The sequence below is a fragment of the Ranitomeya variabilis genome, chromosome 4 (assembly GCF_051348905.1).
Source record: "Ranitomeya variabilis isolate aRanVar5 chromosome 4, aRanVar5.hap1, whole genome shotgun sequence".
Classification (NCBI taxonomy): Eukaryota; Metazoa; Chordata; class Amphibia; order Anura; family Dendrobatidae; genus Ranitomeya; species Ranitomeya variabilis.
Genome location: NC_135235.1, coordinates 670,733,509 through 670,760,290, shown reverse-complemented (window position 1 = coordinate 670,760,290; position 26,782 = coordinate 670,733,509). Strand labels below are relative to the sequence as shown.

At 41.8% G+C, this 26,782-nt stretch overlaps 1 protein-coding gene across 3 annotated transcripts in view; it reads right to left on the bottom strand.

Annotated features, from left to right (window-relative positions):
* The window catches only part of LOC143766286 (uncharacterized), a 195,283-nt gene that overhangs the window by 165,267 nt on the left and 3,234 nt on the right, over window positions 1-26,782 (bottom strand). For 2 of the 3 annotated variants that reach the window (XM_077253842.1, XM_077253841.1), the window contains exons 2-7: window positions 21,716-21,869; window positions 21,407-21,586; window positions 21,200-21,323; window positions 21,029-21,120; window positions 20,752-20,842; window positions 4,701-8,569 (exon numbers count right to left, since the gene is read on the bottom strand). The exons of the other annotated variant lie outside the window; for it this stretch is intronic. In XM_077253842.1, coding sequence (XP_077109957.1) covers window positions 7,221-8,569; window positions 20,752-20,842; window positions 21,029-21,120; window positions 21,200-21,323; window positions 21,407-21,586; window positions 21,716-21,793 — 1,914 coding nt within the window. In that variant the 5' untranslated portion in view covers window positions 21,794-21,869 and the 3' untranslated portion in view covers window positions 4,701-7,220. Of the gene's footprint in view, window positions 1-4,700; window positions 8,570-20,751; window positions 20,843-21,028; window positions 21,121-21,199; window positions 21,324-21,406; window positions 21,587-21,715; window positions 21,870-26,782 lie in introns of those variants that run through there. 3 annotated transcript variants of the gene reach the window in all.

The following is a 26,782-nucleotide window of genomic DNA, read 5'->3' as shown; positions in this document are numbered from 1 at the left end:
GTCCATGACTAGCGGTGATGGCCTGGCATTACTTTATGTCAGGGGTGGGGAACTCCAGGCCCCGAGGGCCACCAACAGTGCATGTTTTCAGCATTTCCTTAGCATTGCACAGGGGTTGGAATCATCACCAGTGTAGGTGATTATATTATCACCTGTGCAATACTAAGAAAATGCTGAAAGCAGGCACTGTTGGCGGCCCTCGGGGCCTGGGGTTCCCCACACCTGCTTTAGGTAATCAATGTGTGATCACGGGAGGGCGGCACCTGGCACCCCAATGATCAGCTATTCCCAATGCCGGCCAGAGTTGCTGAGTAAGGCCGGGGACACACTTAACGTATAAAAAAACGGTCCGTTTTTCACAGCCGAGAATCGCACAAATGTTTCAAAAACAGTGATCCGTGTGCAGTGCGAGGATGCGATTTCCTCGCATCAAATGATCCGTGTGACATCCGTGTGACATCCGTATGGCATCCGTATGCCGAGATTTTCTCGCAAGCTTGCAAAACCAACATCTAATGGATTTATGTGCTCAAATGTTCGGGAAAACATATATACAGTATATATATATATATATATATATATATATATATATATATATATATATCATTGAGACACATATATATATATTCTGTATTTATATTTCACTCAGCGCGACATCTGTGATAAGCCGGTAATTCAATTGCCGGCTTTTCATTTCTCCTGCCTAAACCCGACATGATATGAGACATGGTTTACATACAGTAAACCATCTCATATCCCCTTTTTTTTTGCATATTCCACACTACTAATGTTAGTAGTGTGTATGTGCAAAATTTGGGTGCTGTAGCTGCTCAAATAAAGGGTTAAATGGCGGAAAAAATTGGCATGGGTTCCCGCGCAATTTTCTCCGCCAGAATGGTAAAGCCAGTGACTGAGGGCAGATATTAATAGCCAGGAGAGGGTCCATGGTTATTGGCCCCCCCGTGGCTAAAAACATCTGCCCCCAGCCACCCCAGAAAAGGCACATCTGGAAGACAAACACTTTAATTCGGAACCATATTTTTTTATTTTCACAAGTGTAAAAACAGAAATTTAACCATACATTTTGTTGTGCAATTTCTCCTGAATACGCTGATACCCCATATGGCGGGTAAATGGCGGAAAAAATTGGCATGGGTTCCCGCGCAATTTTCTCCGCCAGAATGGTAAAGCCAGTGACTGAGGGCAGATATTAATAGCCAGGAGAGGGTCCATGGTTATTGGCCCCCCCGTGGTTAAAAACATCTGCCCCCAGCCACCCCAGAAAAGGCACATCTGGAAGACAAACACTTTAATTCGGAACCATATTTTTTTATTTTCACAAGTGTAAAAACAGAAATTTAACCATACATTTTGTTGTGCAATTTCTCCTGAATACGCTGATACCCCATATGTGGGGGTAAACCACTGTTTGGGCGCACCGCAGAGCTTGGAAGAGAAGGAGCGCCGTTTTACTTTTTCAATGCAGAATTGGCTGGAATTGAGATCGGATGCCATGTCACGTTTGGAGAGCCTCTGATGTGCCTAAACAGTGGAAATGCTCCACAAGTGACACCATTTTGGAAACTAGACCCCTAAAGGAACTTAACTAGATGTGTGGTGAGCACTTTGAGCCCCCAAGTGCTTCACAGAAGTTTATAACGTAGAGCCGTGAAAATAAAAAATCGCATTTGTTTACACAAAAATGATATTTTCACTCACAAATTCTTATTTTCACAAGGGTAACAGGAGAAATTAGACCACAAAAGTTGTTGTGCAATTTCTCCTGAGTACGTCGATACCCCATATGTGGGGGTAAACCACTGTTTGGGCGCACCGCAGAGCTTGGAAGAGAAGGAGTGCCGTTTTACTTTTTCAATGTAGAATTGGCTGGAATTGAGATCGGACGCCATGTCGCGTTTGGACAGCCCCTGATGTGCCTAAACAGTGGAAACCCCCCACAAGTGACACCATTTTGGAAACTAGACCCCATAAGGAACTTATGTAGATGTGTGGTGAGCACTTTAAACCCCCAGGTGCTTCCCGGAAGTTTATAACGTAGAGCCGTGAAAATAAAAAAGTCGCATTTTTTCTGCAAAAATGATCTTTTTGCCCCCAAATTTTTATTTTCACAAGGGTAACAGGAGAAATTAGACAACAAATGTTGTTGTGCAACCTCTCCTGAGTACATCGATACCCCATATGTGGGGGTAAACCACTGTTTGGGCGCACTGCAGAGCTTGGAAGAGAAGGAGTGCCGTTTTACTTTTTCAATGTAGAATTGGCTGGAATTGAGATCGGATGCCATGTCGCGTTTGGAGAGCCCCTGATGTGCCTAACCAGTGGAAACCCCCCACAAATGACACCATTTTGGAAACTAGACCCCTTAAGGAACTTATCTAGATGTGTGGTGAGCACTTTAAACCCCCAGGTGCTTCACGGAAGTTTATAACGTAGAGTCGTGAAAATAAAAAAAATTTTAGCCTGCAATTTTTTATTTTATCAAGGGTAACAGGAGACATTGGACCACAAAATCTGTTGACCAGTTTGTCCTGAATACGCTGATACCCCATACGTGGGGGGAGGGCACTGTTTGGGCACCCATCAGGGCTCGGAAGGGAAGGAGCGCCGCTTGGAATGCAGACTTTGATGGGATGGTCTGCAGGTGTCATGTTGCATTTGCAGAGATCCTGATGTACCTAAACAGTAGAAACCCCCCACAAGTGACTCCATTTTGGAAACTAGACCCCCCAAAGAGCTTATCTAGATGTGTGGTGAGCACTAGGAACCCCCAACTGCTTCACAGAAGTTTATAATGTAGAGCCATGAAAATTAAAAAAATCATATTTTTTTCCACAAAAATGATCTTTTCACCCCCAAATTTTTACTTTCACAAGGGTAACAGGAGAAATTGGACCCCAAAATTTATTGTGCAATTTATGCTGAGTAGGCTGATACCCCATATGTGGGGAATAAACCACTGTTTGGGCGCATGGCAGAGCTTGGAAGGGAAGGAGCGCCGTTTTGGAATGCAGACTTTGATAGAATGGTCTGCAGGAATTATGTTGCGTTTGCAGAGCCCCCGATGTACCTAAACAGTAGAAACCCCCCACAAGTGACCTCATTTTGGAAACTAGACCCCCCAAGGAACTTATCTAGATGTGTTGTGAGAACTTTGAATGCCCAAGTGCTTCACCGAAGTTTATAATGCAGAGTCGTGAAAACAAAAAAAAATATTTTTTTCACAAAAAAGATTTTTTTTAGCCCAATTTTTATTTTCACAAAGGTAACAAGAGAAATTGGACCCCAAAAGTTGTTGTCCAATTTGTCCTGAGTACACTGATACCCCATGTGTGGGGGGGACCACTGTTTAGGTGCATGGCTGAGCTCGGAAGGGAAGGAGTGCCGTTTTGGAATGCAGACTTTGATAGAATGGTCTGCGGGCGTTATGTTGCATTTGCAGAGCCCCAGATATACCTAAACAGTAGAGACCCCCCAGAAGTGACCCCATTTTGGAAACTAGACCCCCCAAGGAACTTATCTAGATGTGTGGTGAGAACTTTGAATGCCCAAGTGCTTCACAGAAGTTTATAATGCAGAGTCGTGAAAATAAAAAATATTTTTTTTTCCACAAAAAAAGATTTTTTAGCCCCCAAGTTTTTATTTTCACAAGGGTATCAGGAGAAATTGGACTCCAAAAGTTGTTCAAAAAAGCCCTCTGGTGGATGAACTCATATGAACTCGAGCGTGGGAACTTTTCCAAGGCTGCAGTTCATGAGAACATCCACCAGAGGGCGCATCACCGCAACTCAATGTAAGTACAGATCACTCAGATTTCCTTCATTACCCGGGGATTACAGACACGAGCGAGTGCTTTAGCGCAGCTCATGGCTGTAAAATAATTAACCCCTTCAGATGGATTACCTCGTGGGACGTGACGGGTCATCTGAGGGTATGTATCTTGTGCGTTTATTATTTTGCCAAGCGAGGGTCTGCAGCTGGATTGAGAGAACAATAAAATACTAAAACAATCTGTGTGTTTATTTCATTAAAATAATTTTTAATAATGTGTGTGTGTTTTTTAACCCTTTCAGACAATTGGATTAATATTGGATAGGTGTCATAATTGACGCCTCTCCATTATTAATCTGGCTTAATGTCACCTTACAATAGCAAGGTGGCATTAACCCTTCATTACCCCATAGCCCACCGCTACAGGGAGTGGGAAGAGAGTGGCCAAGTGCCAGAATAGGCGCATCTTCCAGATGTGCCTTTTCTGGGGTGGCTGGGGGCAGATGTTTTTAGCCATGGGGGGGCCAATAACCATGGACCCTCTCCTGGCTATTAATATCTGCCCTCAGTCACTGGCTTTACCATTCTGGCAGAGAAAATTGCGCGGGAGCCCACGCCAATTTTTTCCGCCATTTAACCCTTTATTTGAGCAGCTACAGCGGCCAAATTTTGCACATACACACTACTAACATTAGTAGTGTGGAATATGCAAAAAAAAGGGGGATATGAGATGGTTTACTGTATGTAAACCATGTCTCATATCCTGTCGGGTTTGTGAAGGAGAAATGCAAAGCCGTCAATTGAATTACCGGCTTTTCTATAGAACACCGCTGCGTATTTCTCGCAATGCACACTGCTGGTCCGTGTGTAATCCCATTTATTCTAGCCCCCATAGACTTTCATTGTCGAGTCTCGGCCGAGATACGCTGACAATCGCAGCCTGCTGCGAGTTCCCTTGGATCCGAAATACGGTGGAGAAAATATCGGATGATGGGAGCTGGACCATAGATTAACATTGGGCCGAGTGCTATGCGATTTTTTATCGCATAGCACTCGTCCGTATTACGGTCTAGTGTGACCCCGGCCTTATGAAGGTGCTCCATCTTCTATGTAGTGACTGCGGCTAGGTACTGCACATCTGCGCTCCAGCGATCACACAGTGATCACCTATAGTAAGGCCAGGCCATCAATGTTAGTCATGGACAATCTCTTTAACCCCTTCATGACCTTGGGATTTTCCGTTTTCCCGTGTTCGTTTTTCACTCCCCTCCTTCCCAGAGCCATAACTTTTTTATTTTTCCGTCAATTTGGCCATGTGATGGCTTATTTTTTGCGTGACGAGTTGTACTTTTGAACGACATCATTGGTTTTACCATGTCGTGTACTAGAAAACGGGAAAAAAATTCCAAGTGCGGTGAAATTGCAAAAAAAGTGCAGTCCCACACTTGTTTTTTGTTTGGCTTTTTTGCTAGGTTCACTAAATGCTAAAACTAACCTGCCACTATGATTCTCCAGGTCATTTCGAGTTCATAGACACCTAACATGACTAGGTTATTTTTTACCTAGGTGGTGAAAAAAATTTCCAAACCTTGCAAAAGAAAAAAAAAAATGCGCCATTTTCCGATACTCGTAGCGTCTCCATTTTTCGTGATCTGGGGTCAGGTGAGGGCTTATTTTTTGCGTGCCGAGCTGGCGTTTTTAATGATACCATTTTAGTGCAGATACGTTCTTTTGATCGCCCGTTATTGCATTTTAATGCAATGTCGCGGCGACCAAAAAAACATAATTCTGGCGTTTCTAATTTTTTTCTCATTACGCCATTTAGCGATCAGGTTAATGCTTTTTTTTTATTCATAGATCGGGCGATTCTGAATATGTGTAGATTTGATTTTTTTTATTGATTTATTTTGATTGGGGCGAAAGGGGGGTGATTTAAACTTTTATATTTTTTTTATTTTTTTCACATTTTTTTTGTACTTTTTTTTTTACTTTTGCCATGCTTCAATAGCTTCCATGGGAGGCTAGAAGCAGGCACAGCACGATCGGCTTTGCTACATAACAGCGATCATCAGATCGCTGCTATGCAGCAGAAAATCAGGTGTGCTGTGAGCGCCGACCACAGGGTGGCGCTCACAGCTGCCGGAGATCAGTCACCATAGAGGTCTCAAGGACCTCTATGGTTACCATTCTAAAGCATTGCCGACCTCCGATCATGTGACGGGGGTCGGCGATGACGTCATTTCCGGCCGCCCGGCCGGATGCGGTGGTTAAATGCCGCTGTCTGCGTTTGACAGCGGCATTTAACTAGTTAATAGCGGCGGGTGAATCGCGATTTCACCCGCCGCTATTGCGGGCACATGTCAGCTGTTCAAAACAGCTGACATGTCCCGGCTTTGATGCGGGCTCACCGCGGAGCCCTGCATCAAAGCAGGGGAGCTGACCTCGGACGTACTATCCCGTCCGAGGTCAGTAAGGGGTTAAACTTGTTCTATGTGTAATACTACCTCAATTATATTTACTGTAACTTAACTGTTAATAAAGTTGGTATGTAACTAGGGTTGCATTGCCATATTCTGCTTGACTTGCTGGGATTTGTAGTGCTGTTCACCACCAGCAGCAGAAGTTGATACCATGGTATAGTAGCATTTATACATTTCTGTTCCAGGTTGTGTTGAAATAAACTGAGTTTACTATTCCGTATGATTTGCTTACATATTTTGGTGTGTGTACAGTGTGTGTGTATACAGTGTGTGTTTGTGTGTGTATACAGTGTGCGTCTTAGCACAGTGCTTGCAGCATGCCTTTATTTTTACGAATCTTTAATACGATCTTATACAGCACCAACATATATCACAGCACTTACTAATTCAGAAAGGACATGTACAAAAAACGCCACATATTACACAGTAATACAGGTCAGGACTACAACCGAGTAGCAGGGCCCTGTTCACAAGAGCCAACAATCTGAGGAAACAGCAATGCTAAAAAACAGTCTACTGCTTCACTAGAGACTTATACAGGTGTATAATGAGGCTGTCACTTTACAGGCAAAGACCTGGAACGATGACAGTGTAAAATCTATTTTTATTTACAAAAAGAGTCGGTTCACGAGCCGAAAGAGCCGGCTCTTTATGGTGAGCGGAGCCGAATGAGCCGGATCACCAAAAAGAGCCGGACTGCCCATCACTACAAGACAGGTTTCTTCACCCCAGGTATCCTTTTAATCAGTTTAACACTGCCAACCTGACAGTGTCTGTAGGTTACTTAGCAAAATCCTGCTGACAAGTTCACTTTAACTTTTACTATAATGTTTCTTGTACATTTCATCAATAAAATCATTTTATAAAATATGCAATGGCTATTACTCTATGTAATGTATCTGATGTAAAATTTAACAAACTGTTATTTCCTTGTAAAACATTTTCCTATTCTCAATGTGAAAATGGCTTTTCCTCTGTATGTATTCTTTGATTCATAAGAAGAGTTGATTTACAGGAACAACAATTCCCACAATCTGGACATGAAAATGGATTATCCGCTGTGTGAATTCTCTGATGTGCAATAAGATTTGATTTGTTGGTAAAACCTTTCCCACACTCCGAACATGAAAATGGCTTCTCCCCTGTGTGTGTTCGCTTATGCCTAACAAGATTTGTTTTGTCCGTAAAACATTTCCCACATTCTGGACATGAAAATGGCTTCTCTCCTGTGTGACTTCTCAGGTGTGCAGAAAAATTTGCTTTCTTATTAAAACGTTTCCCACATTCTGAACAAGAAAATGGCTTCTCTCCTGTGTGAATTTTCTTATGAGCAATAAGATTTGTTTTGTAGGTAAAATATTTCCCACATTCTGGACATGAAAATGGCTTCTCCCCTGTGTGAATTCTCTGATGTGCAGTAAGATTTGCTTTCTTGTTAAAACATTTCCCACATACGGAACATGAAAATGGCTTTTCTTCTGTGTGACTTATCTGATGTCTAACTAGTTGTGATTTAATGCTATAAGATTTTCCACATTTTGAACATGAAAATGGCTGCTCTCCTGTGTGACTTATCTCATGTTTAACAAGATCTCCTTTGTATGTAAAACATTTCCCACATTCTTGACATGAAAATGGCTTCTCCCCTGTGTGAATTCTCTGATGTACAGTAAGACTTGCTTTCTTGGTAAAACATTTTCCACATTCTGAACATGAAAATGGCTTCTCCCCTGTGTGTGTGCTCTTATGTTTAATGAGATCTCCTTTGTAAGTAAAACATTTACCACATTCTTGGCATGAAAATGGTTTCTCCCCTGTGTGAATTCTCTGATGTACACTAAGACTTGCTTTCTTGGTAAAACTTTTCCCACATTCTGAACATGAAAATGGTTTTTCATCTGTGTGAGTTGTCATATGGCTAACAAGATTTGTTTTGTAGGTAAAACACTTCCCACAATCTGGACATGAAAATGGCTTCTCCCCAGTATGAATTCTTTGATGTGCAGAAAGATTTGCTTTCTGGTTAAAATATTTCCCACATTCTAAACATGAAAATGGTTTCTCCCCTGTACGAGTTTTTTGATATTCAGCATCCCTTTTGTTATTTTCATTTTGCTTAACAGTCTGTAATGAATTAGAAGATTGGACCTGTTCATAAGAAATAGAGGATAGATTTCTGCTGTGAATGGCTGGAGGTATATCTGGAACAATGGTATTCTCTTCATATATATATGGTGTGATACCATAATCAGCCGCTTCAAAATCAGTAAATGTAGGATATCCCTCTGATGAACAGTCATCTGCCAAGAAAAAAATATATATAATTCTGCCTTTTGGAACAAATTGCATTTAAATTCAATAATTAGCTGATGAAGACAGGGGTACAAACTGTAGACTTCAATGCAAAGACTAATAGATTAAACCAAAAGGTCATGCACTTTCAATTCATAGTTTTTCTTCTAATGCTAGCTTTTTTATAGCTTTATGTTTCCCATTACCGACAACCGGGGTAGGAGGTTGTAGACCAATTCTGAGGATGAAATGCATTTCTTGAAAAGTGACCGGAGAAACACATTATGGATTCTGAAAGTAGGTGGTAAACCAACGCGAAATGCTACTGGGTTGACTAGGCCAACTATCTTATAGGGACCTATGAACCTGGGTCCCAATTTTCAAAAGGGAACATTCAACTTAATTATTTTTTGTTAGAAAGCCACACCAAATCATCAACACACAGGTCCGGACCAGCCAAGCCTTTCAGATCAGCCATGGTCTGCCGTCACACTAGCAGTAATTGGTCAGTATTTTACATCAGTATTTGTAACTCAAAACTAGGAGTGGGTGATAAATGCAGAAGTTGTGCATATATTTCTATTATACTTTTCCTCTTATTGTTCCACTCCTGGTTTTGGCTTACATATACTGATGTAAAATACTGACCAAATACTGCTAGTGTGACGGCAGCCATACTCTTATATTTGGAAGCCATCATCCTTAACCCCTTCCCGACCCATGACGCCACGTAGACGTCATGAAAGTCAGTGCCAATCTGACCCATGACGCCTATGTGGCGTCATGGAATGATCGCGTCCCTGCAGATCGGGTGAAAGGGTTAACTCCAATTTCACCCGATCTGCAGGGACAGGGGGAGTTGTACTTTAGCCCAGGGGCAATCAGAGCAATTTGCAATATTTCACCTATGAAAATGGTGAAATATTGCAATCCAGCCATGGCTGATGCTGCATTATCATCTGCCATGGCTGGAAATCCAGATCTGCCCCCCCCCCCCCCCACTGCCACCGATCTCCTCTCCAGTCCTCCGTTCTGTCCCGTACTCCCCTCCGTCCGCCTGTCCGCTCCCCCGTCCGCCTGTCCGCTCCCCCCGTGCTCCGCTCCACCCCCCATGTGTTCCGATCCACCCCACCACCCCCTCATACTTACCGATCCTCCTGCAGTCCGTCCGTCCGTCTTCTCCCTGGGTGCCGCCATCTTCCAAAATGGCGGGCGCATGCGCAGTGCGCCCGCCGAATCTGCCGGTCGACAGATTCCTTCCATGTACATTTTGATCACTGTGATAAAACCTATCACATTGATCAAAATAAAAATAGTAAATGAACCCCCCCTTTATCACCCCCATAGGTAGGGACAATAATAAAATAAAGAAAATATTTTTTTTCCCACTAGGGTTAGAACTAGGGTTAGGAGTAGGGTTAGAACTAGGGTTAGCGTTAGAATTAGGCTATGTGCACACGGTGTGGATTTGGCTGCGGATCCGCAGCGGATTGGCCGCTGCGGATTCGTAGCAGTGTTCCATCAGGTTTACAGTACCATGTAAACCTATGGAAAACCAAATCTGCTGTGCCCATGGTGCGGAAAATACAGCGCGGAAATGCTGCGTTGTATTTTCCGCAGCATGTCAATTCTTTGTGCGGATTTCGCAGCGTTTTACACCTGTTCCTCAATAGGAATCCGCAGGTGAAATCCGCATAAAAAACACAGGAAATCCGCGGTAAATCCGCAGGTAAAACGCAGTGCCTTTTACCTGCGGATTTTTCAAAAATGGTGCGGAAAAATCTCACACGAATCCGCAACGTGGGCACATAGCCTTAGGGTTGGAATTAGAGTTAGGGTTGGAATTAAGGCTAGGGTTGGAAATAGGGTTAAGAATGGGCTTGTGGTTAGGGTTATGGTTAGGGGTGTGTTGGGGTTAAAGTTGTGGTTAGGGTTGGGATTAGGGTTAGGGTTGGGATTAGGGTTGTGGTTAGGGGTGTGTTGGGGTTAGGGTTGTGATTAGGGTTATGGCTAGAGTTGGGATTAGGGTTGTGTTGGAGTTAGAATTGAGGGGTTTCCACTGTTTAGGCACATCAGGGGTCTCCAAACGCAACATGGCGCCACCATTGATTCCAGCCAATCCTGCGTTCAAAAAGTCAAATGGTGCTTCCTCCCTTCCGAGCCCTGACGTGCGCCCAAACAGTGGTTTACCCCCACATATGGGGTACCAGCATACTCAGGACAAAGTGGGCAACAATTGTTGGGGTCCAATTTCTCCTGTTACCCTTGCGAAAATAAAAATTGCTTGCTAAAACATAATTTTAGAGGAATTAAAAATTAATTTTTATTTTCACGGCTCTGCATTATAAACTTCTGTGAAGCACTTGGGGGTTCAAAGTGCTCACCACACATCTATACAAGTTCCTTGGGGGGTCCAGTTTCCAAAATGGGGTCACTTGTGGGGGGTTTCTACTGTTTAGGCACATCAGGGGCTCTGCAAATGCAACGTGACACCCGCAGACCATTCCATCAAAATCTGCATTTCAAAACGTCACTGCTTCCCTTCCGAGCCCCGATGTGTGCCCAAACAGTGGTTTACCCCCACATATGGGGTACCACCGTACTCAGGACACACTGGACCAACAACTATTGGGGTCCAATTTCTCCTGTTACTCTTGCGAAAATAAAAAATTGCTTGCTAAAACATAATTTTTGAGGAATGAAAAATTATTTTTTATTTTCACGGCTCTGCGTTGTAAACTTCTATGAAGCACTTGGGGGTTCTAATTGCTCACTACACATCTAGATAAGTTCCTTGGTGGGGTCTAGTTTCCAAAATGGGGCTACTTGTGGGGGGTTTCTACTGTTTAAGCACATCAGGGGCTCTGCAAATGGAATGTGACGCCCGCAGACCACTCCATCAAAGCCTGCATTTCAAAACGTCACTACCTCCCTTCCGAGCCCCGGCTTGTGCCCAAACAGTGGTTTACCCCCACATATGGGGTATCAGTGTACTCAGGACAAACTGGGCAACAACTATTGGGGTCCAATTTCTCCTGTTACCCTTGTGAAAATAAAAAATTGTGGGCTAAAAAATCATTTTTGAGAAAAGAAAAATTATTTTTTATTTTCATGGCTCTGCGTTATAAACTTATGTGAAGCACTTGGGGGTTCAAAGTGCTCACCACACATCTAGATTAGTTCCTTGGGGGGTCTAGTTTCCAAAATGGGGTCACTTGTGGGGGAGCTCCAATGTTTAGGCACACAGGGGCTCTCCAAACGCGACATGGTGTCCGCTAATGATTGGAGCTAATTTTCCATTCAAAAAGCCAAATGGCGTGCCTTCCCTTCCGAGCCCTGCTGTGCGCCCAAACAGTGGTTTACCCCAACATATGGGGTATCATTGTACTTAGGACAAACTGAACAACAACATTTGGGGTACAATTTCTCCTGTTACCCTTGGGAAAATAAAAAATTCCGGGCTAAAAATCATTTTTGAGGAAAGAAAAATTATTTTTTATTTTCACGGCTCTGTGGTATAAACTTCTGTGAAGCACCTGGGGGTTTAAAGTGCTCACTAAGCATCTAGATAAGTTTCTTGGGGGGTCTAGTTTCCAAAATGGGGTCACTTGTAGGGGAGCTCCAACGTTTAGGCACACAGGGGCTCTCCAAACGCGACATGGTGTCCGCTAACGATTGGAGCTAATTTTCCATTCAAAAAGTCAAATGGCGCGCCTTCCCTTCCGAGCCTTGCCGTGCACCCAAACAGTGGTTTAACCACACATATGAGGTATCGGCGTACTCAGGAGAAATTGGCCAACAAACTTTAGGATCCATTTTATCCTGTTGCCCATGTGAAAATGAAAAAATTGAGGCTAAAAGAAATTTTGTGTGGAAAAAAAGTACTTTTTCATTTTTACGGATCAATTTGTGAAGCACCTGAGGGTTTAAAGTGCTCACTATGCTTCTAGATAAGTTCCTTGGGGGGTCTAGTTTCCAAAATGGGCTCACTTGTGGGGGAGCTCCAATGTTTAGGCACACGGGGGCTCTCCAAAAGCGACATGGTGTCCGCTAAAGATTGGAGCCAATTTTTCATTCAAAAAGTCAAATGGCGCTCCTTCCCTTCCGAGCCCTGCCGTGCGCCCAAACAGTGGTTTACCGCCACATATGAGGTATCAGCGTACTCACGACAAATTGGACAACGTTTGTGGTCCAGTTTCTCCTTTTACCCTTGGGAAAATAAAAAAATTGTTGCTAAAAGATCATTTTTGTGACTAAAAAGTTAAATGTTCATTTTTTCTTCCATGTTGCTTCTGCTGCTGTGAAACACCTGAAGGGTTAATAAACTTCTTGAATGTGGTTTTGAGCACCTTGAGGGGTGCAGTTTTTAGAATGGTGTCACTTTTGGGTATTTTCAGCCATATAGAACCCTCAAACTGACTTCAAATGTGAGGTGGTCCCTAAAAAAAATGGTTTTGTAAATTGTGTTGTAAAAATGAGAAATCACTGGTCAAATTTTAACCCTTATAACTTCCTAGCAAAAAAAAATGTTGTTTCCAAAATTGTGCTGATGTAAAGTAGACATGTGGGAAATGTTATTTATTTACTATTTTGTGTCACATAACTCTCTGCTTTAACAGAATAAAAATTCAAAATGTGAAAATTGCGAAATTTTCACAATTTTCGCCAAATTTCCATTTTTTTCACAAATAAACTCAGAAATTATCGACCTAAGTTTACCACTAACATGAAGCCCAATATGTCATGAAAAAACAATCTCAGAATCGCTAGGATCCGTTGAAGCGTTCCTGAGTTATTACCTCATAAAGGGACACTGGTCAGAATTGCAAAAAACGGCCAGGTCATTAAGGTCAAAATAGGCTGGGTCATGAAGGGGTTAAATTGTTAAGAACACCACACCACACAGAGGTAATAGATGGAAAAAAAACCTTCTCCCCGGGAACAATTTCCATTAAAAGGTGCACAATTTAGGATGAAAGCCATATGCTCCACAGAACGGGGACTTGTGTCTAGATTCATAATGACAATTATTCTCTGCGAACTCCGCTAAAGATAAATAAGGGACCAAATCTGTCATAGAAAATATTAAGATACCTGAAGCCACTAGTGAAGGGACTTTAACCCCCCTCCTACTGCCGCTCTCTCTTTTCCAGTAATGAAAAAGAGCTTACAATCGAAATAGAATTGCACAGAGGACATAGGGAAATGGGTAAATTACCTATATTTGGGAACTGACAAATTTAATTAAAATCCCGTTTGAAGCCAAGTTTCCCATCAGAGTACAGGTAATTAGACAGGAAAGATCTTTCTTGAGATTCAGATAACAAAAGGGACAAGTGTTTACGCATAAATAGAGAAGTGTAGATGTCCCCTTTGTTCCCAGGAACACATCCTGAGGTGAATGGAAACTTTTGTTCCCTTCAGAGGAAATGTTACACCTGCAACCAGACAAAGAGGCACAGACAGAGTTATGAATATCAGGGTTCATATAGATCCGATAGTAATGGGACATACATTTTCAACTTCAGGACTAATTGGGGAAAAATATGCATATTTTCTCATCACTGTGATATCTGCCTATAAGTCGTAAATCAATAGTGGCCAGATCGCTGACAACAGCCATGTCATGTTTAGTCTCTGGGTAAAGGTAAAATCCTGATAAAAAATATGGCATTGATCTCGAAATTCTGCGTGTTTTATGATCTGTGCTCAATGCTAAGGAAGATAAATATCAGTGTAGGTTTGATCCCATTAATCAAACATTTGTAATCAGATTTCTTCCATCCACTAGCTGAACCATCCTTGGGTCCAGCGTAGTTTCCTTATTAATCCTGTTAATTTTATGTAATTGTATAGTTATGGATGAAATATAATCTGTAATATTTATGCTCTTTTTGTTATGTAAAACCACACCCCGAAGCCATACGGTACCCGACCTGGGCGTGCAGTCAGCCTGTATAAAAATGACTAGTGGTGGCAGCGAGTAGTTTTTGGGTTATCGTGGGGATAGCCATGACCTTACCAGAGGTACATACACATATCCCATGCATGGGAATTAGAGGTGTATATACAATACGCTTAGTGTTAGTTCCCCAATAACTAGCCTTAGTGGAAACAGCCACAGCCTCCTCCGTTAATCGTCGGTCAATTTCATAATTGTCCGGACGATAGGGGGAGCAGAGGGGTGTTTGTGACACAAAAATAGCAGCACGAGAGGTTCAGTTACGACCCCCTGGCTGCAATCTTTGACAGTTGGTAGAAAGGAAATCTGCACAACTACCTGGAAGGCAAAGCAGATTCATGCAGAGCAGGTGCATGTGTAGCCAGGTGCCATGATCTTCTGAACCCTGAACAGCACTGGTGGGGATGCTTCCCGACGGGTGCACAATTTGCGTGGTCTCATAATCTACAACCCCTGGCAAAAGTTATGGAATCACTGGCCTTGGAGGATGTTCATTCAGTTGTTTAATTTTGTAGAAGAAAAGCAGATCACAGACATGGCACAAAACTAAAGTCATTTTGTGATGATGTGATATGCTATGTGGGTATCATTTTTGTGTATTTTTCTATTAAACTTATTTTCATGGTGTTCTCTTGTAGAAGGAGTTAGTTGCTAATTGATGAATGGCTGTTGCTGCCATCTGATACCAGCCCCCACAGTACAGTATTGTTTGCTAATATGCTAATAACATGTTGACCTAGCTTGTTGAAACAATGAGCTCCTGAGACCTTAAGGTACCGTCACATTAAGCGACGCTGCAACGATATAGACAACGATGCCGATCGCTGCAGCATCGCTGTTTCATCGTTGTGTGGTCGCTGGAGAGCTGTCACACAGACAGCTCTTCAGCGACCAACGATGCCGAAGTCCCCGGGTAACCAGGGTAAACATCGGGTTACTAAGCGCAGGGCCGCGCTTAGTAACCCGATGTTTACCCTGGTTACCAGTGTAAATGTAAAAAAAAAAAAACAGTACATACTTACATTTCGGTGCCTGTCGGGTCCCCCGGCGTCCGCTTCCCTGCACTGTGTAAGCGCCGGCCCTAAAGCACAGCGGTGACATCAACGCTGTGCTTTGCTTTACGTCCGGCACTGACTCTGAAGCTCTGAGCAGCAGCGCGGACGCCGGGGGACGTGACAGACATCAGAAGGTGAGTATGTAGTGTTTTTTTTTTTACTTTTACAATGGTAACCAGGGTAAGTATCGGGTTACTAAGCGCGGCCCTGCACTTAGTAACCCGATATTTACCCTGGTTACCATTGTAAAACATTGCTGGCATCATTGCTTTTGCTGTCAAACACAACGATACACGCCGATCTGACGACCAAATAAAGTTCTGGCCTTCTAGCTCCGACCAACGATATCACAGCAGGATCCAGATCGCTGCTGCGTGTCAAACACAACGATATCGCTATCCAGGACGCTGCAACGTCACGGATCGCTATCGTTGGAAAGTTGGTCAGTGTGAAGGTACCTTTACCCCTCCTCACCTGTGAATGAGGAGGGAGACTTAAAATATCAGGGAGGTGAGACACAGAGCAGTCCTGTGTGGAATGATGTGTTCACAGCACCTCAGAGAGAAAGAAGCGTATATGGACTATGCTATCCTCTGTCTGCTGGATTGTTGGACTTTTATCCTGGTACTGAACTGTATTCGTGTTCTGGACTATTTTATCCTTTGTGTGGTAGATCGTATATGGACCTTTCATATTTTTGCCTAAATAAAAGTCTTGGGATTGTTCACTCTTTGCTGGCTCTGTTGATTGTGTGGTACCAGAGAAGGACCCCGTGACAACTGGTGGCAGCGGTGGGATCAACAGAGCATAACCAAATAGAGAACAACCCACAGACTGAGTACAAAAATTGGACTGTATCCAGTTTACAGGAGAGAGCCAGAAACCTGGGCCTGAACTACCAGGGACTGACTAAAGAAGCCTTAATTGATCTACTTGTGGGTGCTAGCCAGACCACCTACTCCCATATGTCTGAAGGACAAGCCCAGGAGACGAGGACCCCCACCCCAAAAAGTCAGTGGGTGGTGTGGTACGAAGAAGAGATGGCGGTTCTGGGCCCCGGCATCTCTCAGGTGTATAAGGAGGAGGCTGCCCGCCAGACTCAGCGGAGACAAGAAGCAAAGGAGCTTGAAAGTGGGAGTAATGCAATGTGGAGTGTAAAACCTGGAGCCTGTACGGATCACCCAGACAGAGTTTAAGCCATTTGATGAGGCTTCTGGAGATGTGGAGGGATTCTTCAAGGACCTTGAGCAGCAGTTTGCTGTGATGGAGGTGCCCCACTCTGGCTGGATGTGTTTTGGTTGTGGGACTCCTGAACGGTAGCATGGCGGAGACTTACAGAACCATTGACTCACAGCGGAATCAGGATTACAACATTGTAAAGCAGACTATTCTGGATTACCATGCTATCACCCCAGACTCATATAGGGCGTATAAAGAAATGTATATGGACTATGCTATCCTCTGTCTGCTGGATTGTTGGACTTGTATCCTGTTACTGAACTGCATTCGTGTTCTGGAGTATTTTATCCTTTGTGTGGTGGATCGTATATGGACCTTTCGTATTTTTGCCTAAATAAAGGTCTTGGGATTGTTCACTCTTCGTTGGCCCCGTTGATTGTGTGGTACTGGAGAAGGACCCCGTGACACATTTCAAATGGCAACTTTCTGGCTTTAAGAAACACTAAAAGAAACCAAGAACAAAAAATGTGGTAGTCAGTAATGGTTACTTTTTTTAACCAAGCATAGAGGAAAAATTATGGAATCACTCAATTCTGAGGAAAAAATTATGGAATCATGAAAAACAAACAAAAATACTTTAAAAGATCACTAGGATTTTGCTGCACCACCTCTGGCTTTTATAACAGCTTGCAGTCTCTAAGGCATGAACTTAATGAGTGTCAAACAGTACTCTTTATCAACCTGGCTCCAAATTTGCTGTTAACCAGATCAGCTTTGCAGGTTGGAGCCTTGTCATGGACCATTTTCTTCAACTTCCACCAAAGATTTTCAATTGGATTGAGATCCGGACTATTTGCAGGCCATGACATTGACCTTATGTGTCTTTTTTCAAGGAATGTTTTCACAATTTCTGCTCTATTGCAGAATGCATTATCATCTTGAAAAATGATTTTATCATCCCCAAACATCCTTTCAATTGATGGGATAAGAAAAGTGTCCAAAATATCAACATAAACTTGTGCATTTATTGAAGATGTAATGTCAGCCATCTCCCCAGTGCCTTTACCTGACATGCAGTCCCATATCATCAAAGACTGTGGAAATTTGCATGTTCTCTTCAGGCTGTCATCTTTATAAATCTCAGTGGAACGGTACCAAACAAAAGTTCCAGCAACATCACTGTGCCCAATGCAGATTTGCGATTCATCACGGAGTATGACTTTCATTCAGTCCACGATTGCTTTTCCTTGGCCCATTGTAACCTTGTTTTTTTTTTGTTTAGGTGTAAATGATGGCTTTCGTTTAGCTTTTCTGTATGTAAATATCATTTCCTTTAGGAGGTTTCTCACAGTTCTATCACAGACGTTGACTCCAGTTTCCACCCATTCGTTCCTCATTTGCTTAGTTGAGCATTTCCTGTTTTGGAGACATATTGCTTGAAGTTTCCGGACTTGACAATTTGATGTCTTCCTTGGTCTACCATTATGTTTGCCTTTTACAACCTTCCCATGTTGTTTGTATGTGGTCCAGATTTTAGACACAGCTGACTGTGAACAACCAACATCTTTTGCAACATTGAGTGATGATTTACCCTCTTTTAAGAGTTTGATAATACTCTCCTTTATTTCAATTGACACCGCTCATGTTGGAGCCATGATTCATGTTAGTCCACTTGGTTCAACAGCTCTCCAAGGTGTGATCACTCCTTTTTAGATGCAGCCTAATGAGCAGATCTAATTTGATGCAGGCGTTAAATTTGGGTACGAAAATTTACAGGGTGATTCCATAATTTTTTTCTCAGAATTGAGTGATTCCATAATTTTTTCCCCTTTGCTTGATTAAAAAAAGTAACCATTACTGACTACATTTTTTGTTCTTGATTTCTTTTAGTTTCATAAAGCCAGAAAGTTGCCATTTGAAATTACTTTAGTTTTGTGCCATGTCTGTGATCTGCTTTTTTTCTACAAAATTAAACAACTGAATGAACAACCTCCAAGGCCGGTGATTCCATAATTTTTGCCAGGGGTTGTATGTAAACCATAGTACACCCACTCTGTCTATGATCTCCAGATTGACTTCTATTTTGACTGCCATTATTGACCTTGAATTGGTGACCGATATTTCAGCAAAAGTCTAAATCTTTGTTTCGACATCAAAGAATCTATAGGAATCATCTCCGGGTGTAACCTTGACCAAGCTCATTGCAGTTTGCCTCACTATGCTGGTAACAAGATAGATGTAAGAATGGACCATCTGCAATCTATAGTGGATCAAGTCAATGGAATGCTGGAGAGTGAATGGGGCAAACAAAATTCAAACTGAGGAAGTATTCCTTAATGCTGGCTGATGCTATTCCTGAACTCATGTTAAACTCATCCGAATGATTTTCTGGAGAGTGCAAGATATTCATGCTTTTCCTGGTAAAGTTATAAATGCTTTGCTCTCAAACCTACGGCTCTGAACAACTTGCTAGACTTCCTATTTCTATATTACAGGAGAATTCTTAGATGGGGGTATTCTTGGGGTCTCTTGGGTCTCTAAAGTTAATATCTGTGCAAACCTTCTAAAACCAAAAGAGCATTACCGTTTTTACTCTTTTTGATCACTGGGTTACAAATTCTCAGTGAAATGATGTTGTAAAACCCGATGTGGAGTAAAACAAAGGGCAGCGGCCACAGAGGAACGTAGCCGAGCCTGGCCAGGACAGGTGAGTAAGACAGCAAACTCCAATAATTAGATCTACCAGTAGAGACTGGCAATTTATCAACAGCCCCATATTTCCACTGCTGCAGTCTGCTTTTTCATAATGATCCAAACTATATTCAATAAGTAGCCAGTTCTAGAAATCTTCTACCTGCCTATTATGTTTCAACCCGTACTGCTGCTACTAATGCCCCTAAACAACCAGAAATATTTTCCTGTCAATTATGTTCCATACTGTGCTGCTCCTGAGATGGAACTTTGCCCTGCACAGGGTAAATCTAAACAACTCCACAAAAGGGATAATTTTTGGAAGGCTAAAAGAAGCCTTTGCTTCTTTATGGCCTATACTGTTCTTCTCTTGGAAGTGATGCCTACACTTCACAGGAAAAAAATGTACTCAAACATTAAACAGCTGCACCCCAAAAACATACTTTTTTTCCAAGACCAAAATTAGGCTTTGCTTCTTTATTCATTGTTCTGCTGCCTGCAGGGAACAAAATTATCTTATACTGGTAAAAAATAGTATGTAAAAACAAACACGAATCTGCTGCCAGAACAGTGAAGATCATTGTTGGAACAGCGTTTTGTCAAATATAAAGCTCTGGACCTACTACATGTATTGGGGAATAAGGGGATTGCTGGTATGCGTTGATACCAGTAGTAGAACCAGAATGCTGTATATGACAAATGCTGCTGACACAATGATCTTCAATGCTCCAGGCTCTACAAACTGCGACTCTTCTCCTCTCCCAGCACTGTAATGACAGAAAGCAACATGGGTGAAGAGTTCTCAGTGTGGTCAAGCTAAAAATGCCCGTTTTGACATTTTCTGTGATCGTTTGTTTGTTTTTTTTCACCCTTTTTGACACTACCTTTCTACAATTGGGCAATGTCATAGAGGGGAAAAGTAAACCCTTTCACAAAGAAATCTATGCTTAAACACCTTTGGTTGAAGAGGAGTTTCGAAGGAAAGGAAATTTGTATAATGGGCACCCAAAACTTCAATTACCCATTACACTGCAATACAGCGGAGAAAAAAACTGAATAATCAGCATCACTGCAATCTTCAGAGATATATACCACTTAGTAAAAAAAATTATGAAAGGTCCTGTAGATTGGTGAATGTCCAGATCCTGAGAACCGAACCAATTGCAAAACAGACTGCTAAGTACTGCATAGCTTATCAGGCAGGACAGCAAAACGTATACAATAATTTAAAAGAAGGACTACAAAATTAAACAAAATAATTGTACCAACCAGTGAATAAGTAAATATAAAGGTCACTAGTCACCTGCGCTGTCATCTGTAATAATCTCCACTTTAAACCAATCATCAGCTCTCTCATATGTTTCTTTAGTATCAATATTATTCAGCTCTTCACCCTGAAACAAATATTGGAAAAGTCACAGGCACATGTCACATCTATGATCAGCTCTAATCCTGCCATCTCCACCATTCTGATTACACAAGTATAAATCATATAATACTGGTGGATAAAACAGGACTGAGACCTTTACAGCCGTCTACACATCATAGGGGAGATCTCATGACACCTTCTCTCCATCTACCTGATGATCCTGAGGAACATTGGGATCTTCTTGTTTACAGTCCTGTGGAAGAAGAGGACATCTCTCTGGTGTTGTCCTCCTACTGGATATATCTGGGGGAAACACATACAGGGACTGAATTCATTCTTTACATACAGATAATTATAGGCTGTGTTTATTTAGTCCTATTACCTGGTGATGTGAGGGGCTGGGGAACCTCCATCATGACGTCTTTGTACAGATCTGTGTGTCCTTCTAAATACTCCCACTCCTCCATGGAGAAATAGACAGCGACATCCTGACACTTTATAGGAACCTGACACATACAATGATACCGTCAACCCCCCGATCCCTTCATAGCGTTACTGTATTATGTCCCAACATTCCCAGCAGTGTCACCTCTCCAGTGAGCAGCTCAATCATCTTGTAGGCGAGTTCTAGGATCTTCTGGTCATTGATGTCCTCACGCATCAAGGGTTGAGGTGGAGGCCCCACAATTGGGCTCAGGGGTTTTCCATGTCCATCAGACATGGGGGCCTGACAGTGCTCACTAGAGGTCTTCTTCACTACTGTGTAATCCTGGTTATGGAGAGACACATTAATAAATCTCACTACAGACATTTCTAGAGTCCTCACCTCTCCAGTTCTGTCCATCTGTTATTCCCATAGATGAGAATGATATAATGTGACGTCATCAGAATCTCTCACCTCTCCAGTAAGCTGGAAGAGCATCTCTAGGGTGAGGTGTAATATCCTCTCCGCCATCTTGTCACTGCTCTTTTCCATCCTCGATGGGTCAGTCAGGAATATTCTGTTATAGAAGCTCTCTGATGTTTTAGGGACTTGAATAAAAAGCTTGTCACTGTAAAATCATAAATAATGTAATATTACAAATTGCTGGAGACTTTATATCCAATTGCTAGCCAGATAAATTATGCTAACATGTATGGCACATCACTATTTTATGTGTTCACCTGTTTTGTTTTTTATTGTTCACCATTGAGGCCGTGGTTTAGGGGTTTCCAGATGTTTTTGGCCAATTCAACTACTGCAACTTTTTAAAAACTCACAAAATTTGTCAGAGATGTACTCCAGTTCATCTCCGAGCTACTTTATGTATCCTAGGCATTTTGGTGCAAATTTTGTGCCATTAAGCAAAACGTGAGATTTTTTTGCATAAGAGATTTTTATTTTATGCTAAATTAATGAACTACATGCGCCATTTTGAAGAGTTTGGAGCAAAAAACTTCACTGAATACCACAAGGCAAAAAAAAAAGGGACTTAAAAAAACAAACAAAACAAAAACATCACAATTGATGAATTGAGACCGAAGTTTTCTGGTACGGAGCCTGTTATACCAGTAGACCAGATGTGACTGAAGTCCTGTCATAAATATTCAGTGAAGGGAAAGCTTTTGGCTATGTGCACATGTTGCGGATTTGCCTCTGGAATTTTTTGTGCGGATTCTGCATCTCTTGGCAGAAAACGCAGGTGCGTTTATTTTCTTGCGGATTTCATGCGTTTTTACCCCTGTGGATTTCTATAATGGAATGAGTACAAAAACGCTTCAGATCCGCACAAAAGTAGTGACATGCTCCTTCTTTTAATCCGCAGCTTTTCCGTGCAGAATTTTCCACACAATTAGCACAGCATTTTTTTTCCCATTGATTTACATAGTACTGTAAATCACTTGCGGATCTGCAATGTTTCTGCTTGTTAAAAAACGCTGCGGATCCACAGTAAATCCGCAACGTGTGCACATAGCCTTTAGCTTTCTACTTAAATCCATTCTCTTGTAACTGCCTCTAATGCCATACGACGATGTTCACAAGGCTCGCATAAGAAATAATCAGAGTTTCATCCAGAAAACTTGAACTATTTTTTTCTTATTTGTCATCCGTGTGCAATTCATTTTTTTTTTTTTACATCAGTAGCTATTAATTCTTTTTAAGACAATTTACAATTTCCTATGTCAAAGAATCGCATTGTAGCTTCACATGCAGATTTGGTTAGTGGAAAAAAAAAAAATCACTCATCGAAACATACTAGAGGTTAGGTTCTTTTAATTATGCCAGACGTAAATTGTGTAGGTCCAGAATCTTAAACTGTTTTCTGAAGTATTAACTCTTCTTGTAGGACAAATATTTACCTCCAATATTATCTTCTACAGATAATTTCTGTTATCTTTGCAAAACAATAATGCATGGCCCCTGAACAATGATGTTTGCTGATATGTTGATTAGATGCATTGTCCATGCTAGACAGTTCGTTGGCATTCTCAAACAGAGGAGGAAAAACTATGAAAATAGATTACATAATCAAACAATGCAAGTTGGCCTCATTCACATCTCTCTCTGGCCTTTGGATCCTGGTAGATGGACAGTTGAGAACTATATAAAGAGACTTTTTCTTCTGGTCCCTGTGACTCTTCAGGATCTCAGCTTAGGGGGCTACAGCCCCAGCTGGAAGAACACAGGACTGCTTCATGGACCATCACTGAAACTCCAGAGATGTCTTAAAGAATCCAGGTTGGAACAGTTGGGTCACCTGGTCACATACCTCACTGCTCTTGGCTAGCTTGTCGTTACCTCCTCGCTGTGTGGGCCAGCCAAAAGCTGTGCAACACAGGTGCTTACCAAGCCCCTTATGTTGTTTATATGTGCTATTGCAATTACTTATTTATTTACAGCAGGGTATATGTTCATTTTGTTTCTATGTTAGGTTTTGTCTGTTTCATGGCCAGTGTGCACATGCTCCTACATTTTACATGCATACCAACTTATACTACAGTTCATTTTTTTCGGTTTAGATTGAAAAATATTGGTCACAAAACCTATAAAATTGTTCACCATATTATGTGTAACACAGAGGCAGTTGTCTGTCATGCCAGCTGCCCCTGTGGTTTCACATATATAGGCATGACAACCAGACCCCTCAAAATTCGTGTACAGGAGCACATAAGGGGCATAAAAAATGAAATGCGGCAGCTTGTCTGGAATCACACCTTTTAAAAACCATTCCGAAACACTTCCTTGAGGCCCATCAATGTAACCCAATGGAATTTATCGTTCGGGGCATAGACCACGTCTATATGGGCATGCGTGGTGGTAATCTTAAAGAAAAACTTTTACAGAAACACGTTGGATGGTTACACTGGACACTAACACCCAACGGCCTTAATGAAGCCATCAGTTTCAAGTCTTTTCTCTAATTTCTATATGTGCGCTATTTTATATGGGTCATGGGTCCTTTTTTTAGTTGTTTTTTTGTGCGATTAATTAATTTTCTCAATTTTGTAGATATATTCTACCCTACTATTTTCATGATAAATCATCATCGTACTATAATTCTGGATCAATCATCAGCACTAATTACAGTTATTGGATAATTTCAAGAAAACTGTTTTGGGACTTCAAAATCTCAACATACATTGTGTCAATCTACGACGGATCATGATATGTACCTTGGACTATAGAGTCATAATTAATACTATTATACTTTTTCTTATTTTGATTTTTTATATATTTGATTTCTTTATATGTCAAGAGTTATACAATATTTGATATGTGTATGTTGATTTTTGTCTGTTTGTATATTGGAGATATATTATTATAGCAATACTCTAGTGTCTATTCTATGGACAAATAAATTGGCACTGGTACCTATGTAATATTTATCTGATGCAGCAGCATTGAAATATTCATTTGCTATGTAATTATTTATTGCGCTGCCAAAGGTTTAGATGTTTACTCCAGAATTTGATTGACAGTCGTTATGATTGGAAGTTTGACCTATATCCTATGCTATATTAGGCGCTATCATTTTACTTTTTTGGGGGGTTATTTATTGTTGTGTTTATTCTGTAGCTAGAAGCATATCTATCAGGGATTTATGTGCCATTGTATGGCTTTCTTGATCTCTATAGAATAGCTTTTGGCACTTACCCAAAAATTCTTTCAAATATATGCTTATAGGACTGACAGCTCGATTTGCTGCCGTGGCTATTTGAGAGACGCTCTGTCCCCGTTATATAAGTACTTACTTATCAGCTGCAGCTTAGAATAGAAGCACCTACTAATGCGCAGACGAGCCCGATGCGTGCGCTGCACTCTCCCCGCAGCGTCACGGGCATGGACGTGTCGCCATGGTGATGTGAAGTGATGACGCACATCCTCCTTCCCATCATGCATGTCGCGCGACAGCCTGCTTCGCCGCGGGGGATCACGCAAGGCGGCGCGTCGATTCGCTGATTGATCCTTACCCTTCCATATATATACCCCTGACCTCATCTTTTCAACCACGCCTCGACGAAGCCGAAGGCGGTGAAACGCGCATCGAGGCTCCTGCATGTCTCACTGGCACACCAGCACACGTCAGCTACTATGTCTCAAGGTAAATAACTTCACATGTGAACCTTATTTCATCTTCTTACCGCGGACAGATCAGTTCACCAACCTTATATCGTTCATTGGGTCATGATGGAGAGCAATTGGGAACTATAGGTGCAGACCACATTTACTCTGCACATAGGCTCTCTATTAGGCACAGTCCTCATATTAGCCTCTAACCTGCCCCAATAACTTAATATGGTGCACTAGATTTACCTACTATTTATTACTGCCCTGCGTTGTAGTGCCAATCCAGACACGGTTATTTTTCTATCTGGCATCATATTTACCAACTTTTCATGCTACTGATGATTCTTTTAGCTGCTTCTTACATCTGATTGCCTTTGTGTGTTTTTTTGTCTGCTAAAATATGTGCAATAAAATTTATACTTTCTTCATTAACTCTTTAACTCTTTATTGGGATCTCTAGTTTACAAGTTTTTATACGGCATGGTCCATTGATAAAGTAGAATATGCTTATAATAGAGACCAAAGTAAGGAGTTTTATTGGTGGAATGTGTTAGGCCTAAGGTGTAAGGTTCCGTTTGGCCACCGTGACCAAGTTGTAGGTTTATATTGTCTATTGGCTAAGTCTGTATCACAGCTAGAGATAGGGTATTAAACCATTGTGTGCTGCAGTAGGACGACCAGGAAATTTTTTTTTGGTCAGTGTACCACCCAGGGCCAACTCCAGGTTTTCGTTGGCCCCGGGCGAAAGAGTCTCAGTGGGCCCCTTTAACACACACCACGATTCATGATACACAGATACAGCAGAGAAATATAGGTATAGTACAATGCCAAAGATTTCACTTACTTCTCACATTACATGAGTGGTATATTTTGCTCAAAAACTGGACAGTATCGTCCTCCATAAAGTATTATAGGCACCACATAGTGCTCCATACAGTATAATGAGCCCCATATATTGCTCCATACAGAATAATGGGCCTCATATATTGCACCATACAATATTATGGGCACCACATAGTGCTCCATGCAGAATAATGAGACCCATATATTGCTCCATACAGAATAATGAGCCCCATATAGTGCTCCATACAGTATAATCAGCCACATATATTGCTCCATACAGAATGAGTCCCATATAATGCCCCATACAGTATATATTAGGCCCCATATATTGCTCAATACAGTATATATTGGGCCCCATATATTGCTCCATACAGTATAATGAGCTCCATGTATTGGTCCATACGGTATATTGAGACCCATATAATGCTCTATAAAGAATAATAAGCCCCATATATTGCTCCATACATAATGGGTCCCATATAATGTTCCATACATTATATGATGGGCTCCATATAATGCTCAATATATAATGGGACTCATATGATGCTCCAGTGTATGTCCCATATAATGCTC